Source organism: Haliotis rufescens, unplaced genomic scaffold (genome assembly GCF_023055435.1).
Source record: "Haliotis rufescens isolate VD_foot unplaced genomic scaffold, xgHalRufe1.0.p SCAF_14, whole genome shotgun sequence".
NCBI lineage: Eukaryota > Metazoa > Mollusca > Gastropoda > Lepetellida > Haliotidae > Haliotis > Haliotis rufescens.
The window spans coordinates 5,353,680-5,356,210 of record NW_025963824.1 but is presented as its reverse complement, the minus strand read 5'-3'; the positions used below and the strand labels follow the sequence as shown (position 1 = coordinate 5,356,210).

Below are 2,531 nucleotides of genomic sequence, written 5' to 3'. Positions count from 1 at the left end.
CCTCGATTCCTTGTGATCGAAGCCACAGATCAGCCATTCATGGATATTGTGGAGAAGTGAAAAATGTCACACGTTTGCGTACTCGATCTCTTCTGGTTAAATGTTCGAGGAAACAACAATCCCTCAATTTATTATCAATTAAACACTTTGCTAATGTTGAGGTTACTGTTTCAAAGCATAGGACATTGAACTCTTGTCGTGGCATTGTTCGCGACAGGACACACTCCCTTTCAGACATGACGGAAGATGAAATTGTTTCAGAACTCAAATATCAAGGAGTACAAGCCGTCAAACGTTTCACCCGAAAGGATGAAAAATCAAATATTGTCCTAACGAACACATATTTGTTCACGTTTGCTCGTCCATCAGTTCCAACTTCAATTAAAGCAGGTTATGTCAACATCGGAGTGGATGTGTATGTCCCCAATCCACTCCGATGCTATAAATGTCAAAAGTTTGGTCACGGTTCAAAAACCTGTAGACGCCCCGTTGCTTGCCATCGTTGTGGTGGCAAACAAGAGAGTGCGGAGTGTACTGAAGATCTCAAATGTTCAAACTGCGAAGGCCAACATATGGCCTCTTCCAAATCCTGTCCTGTGTATCAAACCGAGACCAAAATACTGAAACTTAAATGTGAAAAAAACATCTCTTTTGCCGATGCTAGAGAGCTTGTTGCCAGTCAGTCAACAGCTCCTTCAACTCTAAATTATTCTGCTGCTGTGTCCAAATCTGCAAAAACATTTTCATCTGTTCTGTGTCAAACCGATTTGACATGGGTCAATTCTGACCGACCTGTTACAAGTGCTTCTGTCCGTGACATTCCAATCTCTGACAGTAACTCCGCATCATCACCATGTTGTGTTCAGGCTGAAACACAGACTTCATCTGAGGCATCTCCTGACGAGCCATCTGTTCAGGAGCGTAAATTATCAAAAAAGCAAAGGCAAAGGTTAAATAGGAAACAATCACCTAGCACCCTCTCTTCTTCGGAAGTGTCTCTTCAGAACTCCTTTAGTGCTCTAGACATGGAGGTGACTCCATCGTTAGGCACTAGCGATAGGAGTTCATCTTCCTCACGTTCACGTGAGAGATCGCCAATCAAGCCACCATGAGTCACTCATCAAATTTGATTCAATGGAACTGTAGAGGACTTAGGAATAATTACAATGAGTTACAACTCTTAATACAGGATTTTAAGCCATCTGCCATATGTTTACAGGAAACATATTATAAGGATACTTAGAGGATATTAGAGGTTATACCCCCTACAATGTATTTTCCCCTCCTGGTGCTAAAGCCACTGGAGGTTCTTCAATTCTAATGAAACACGGCGTCATCCATAGCCCCGTTCAACTTACTACTCCGCTTCAAGCTGTTGCAATCCGTGTGACTTTGCACATTGTTTTTACATTGTGCTCTCTATATATCCCACCATCGTCTTCTCTCCGACAGACTGAACTTCAAGCTCTCTATGATCAACTCCCCAAACCCTGTATCATTATGGGTGATCTAAATGTGCACAATCCGATTTGGGGAAGTGTTCAGACAAATAATAAGGGGAAACTTTTGGAAGATTTTATTTCTAACAATGAATTATGTATCTATAACGATGGCTCAAACACTTATCTACATCCTGGTACAGGTACATACTCTGCACTGGATTTATCACTCACTCACTCTGTTTTATTAAACGAATTTGAATGGTCCGTCCACGAAGACCTCTGTGGCAGTGATCATTTTCCAACTATTTTAAAATCTGTCTTACCTTCAGATGTTCCTCCTTCAACAAGATGGAACTTCACTAAGGCCAACTGGCCTTTATTTGAAATGCTTGCTTCCAACAAATTAAAACCTGATCTATTTATTGATGCGAATGATCCTGTACAATTATTTTCAGATGAATTAAACAAAATAGCAGATGAATGTATTCCTAAGTCCTCTACAAATCCACATATCCGTAAACCATGGTTCAATAATGACTGCAAACAAGCAAGGAAGGCACGGAAAAAGGCTGAACACTATTTCCGTCGCCATCCCATGGTCCATAATTTGAATAAATATAAAATCTTAAATGCTAAAGCCAGGCGTTCCAAGGTATGGAACATGATACAAAAAATTAAAGGTAAGGGTTCTAAATGTAGCGTCCACCATCTTAAGAATGGGGATGAACTATTAACAAATAAATCGGATATTGCAAATAAACTAGGTGAAACGTTAGCTAAACATTCTTCTTCCTCAAATTATGTCCCTCAATTCCAAAAATTTCAAAAAAAGCAGGAAAAGAAAACTATAAATTTTAAATCAGATAATGGGGAAGATTACAATGAAATATTTTCGATCCATGAACTTCATACTGCTCTTGGACAATCTCATGATACTGCTACAGGAGCTGATAATGTACACTATCAACTCCTGAAGCACTTACCAGAACCGTGTTTAGAAACCCTTTTGTTGATTTTTGATGAAATATGGACAACAGGTAAGTTTCCTTCTTCCTGGCGTGATGCCATAGTAATACCCATACCGAAACC

General features: G+C 39.7%; 1 protein-coding gene across 1 annotated transcript; it reads left to right on the top strand.

Moving 5' to 3' along the window:
- The first annotated feature begins 236 nt into the window (after positions 1-236).
- Positions 237-1,112, top strand: LOC125379303 (zinc finger CCHC domain-containing protein 10-like). Its single transcript, XM_048395578.1, has one exon. It carries the CDS (start codon positions 237-239, stop codon positions 1,110-1,112), a length of 876 nt encoding a protein of 291 aa, XP_048251535.1.
- The last annotated feature ends 1,419 nt before the right edge of the window (positions 1,113-2,531 follow it).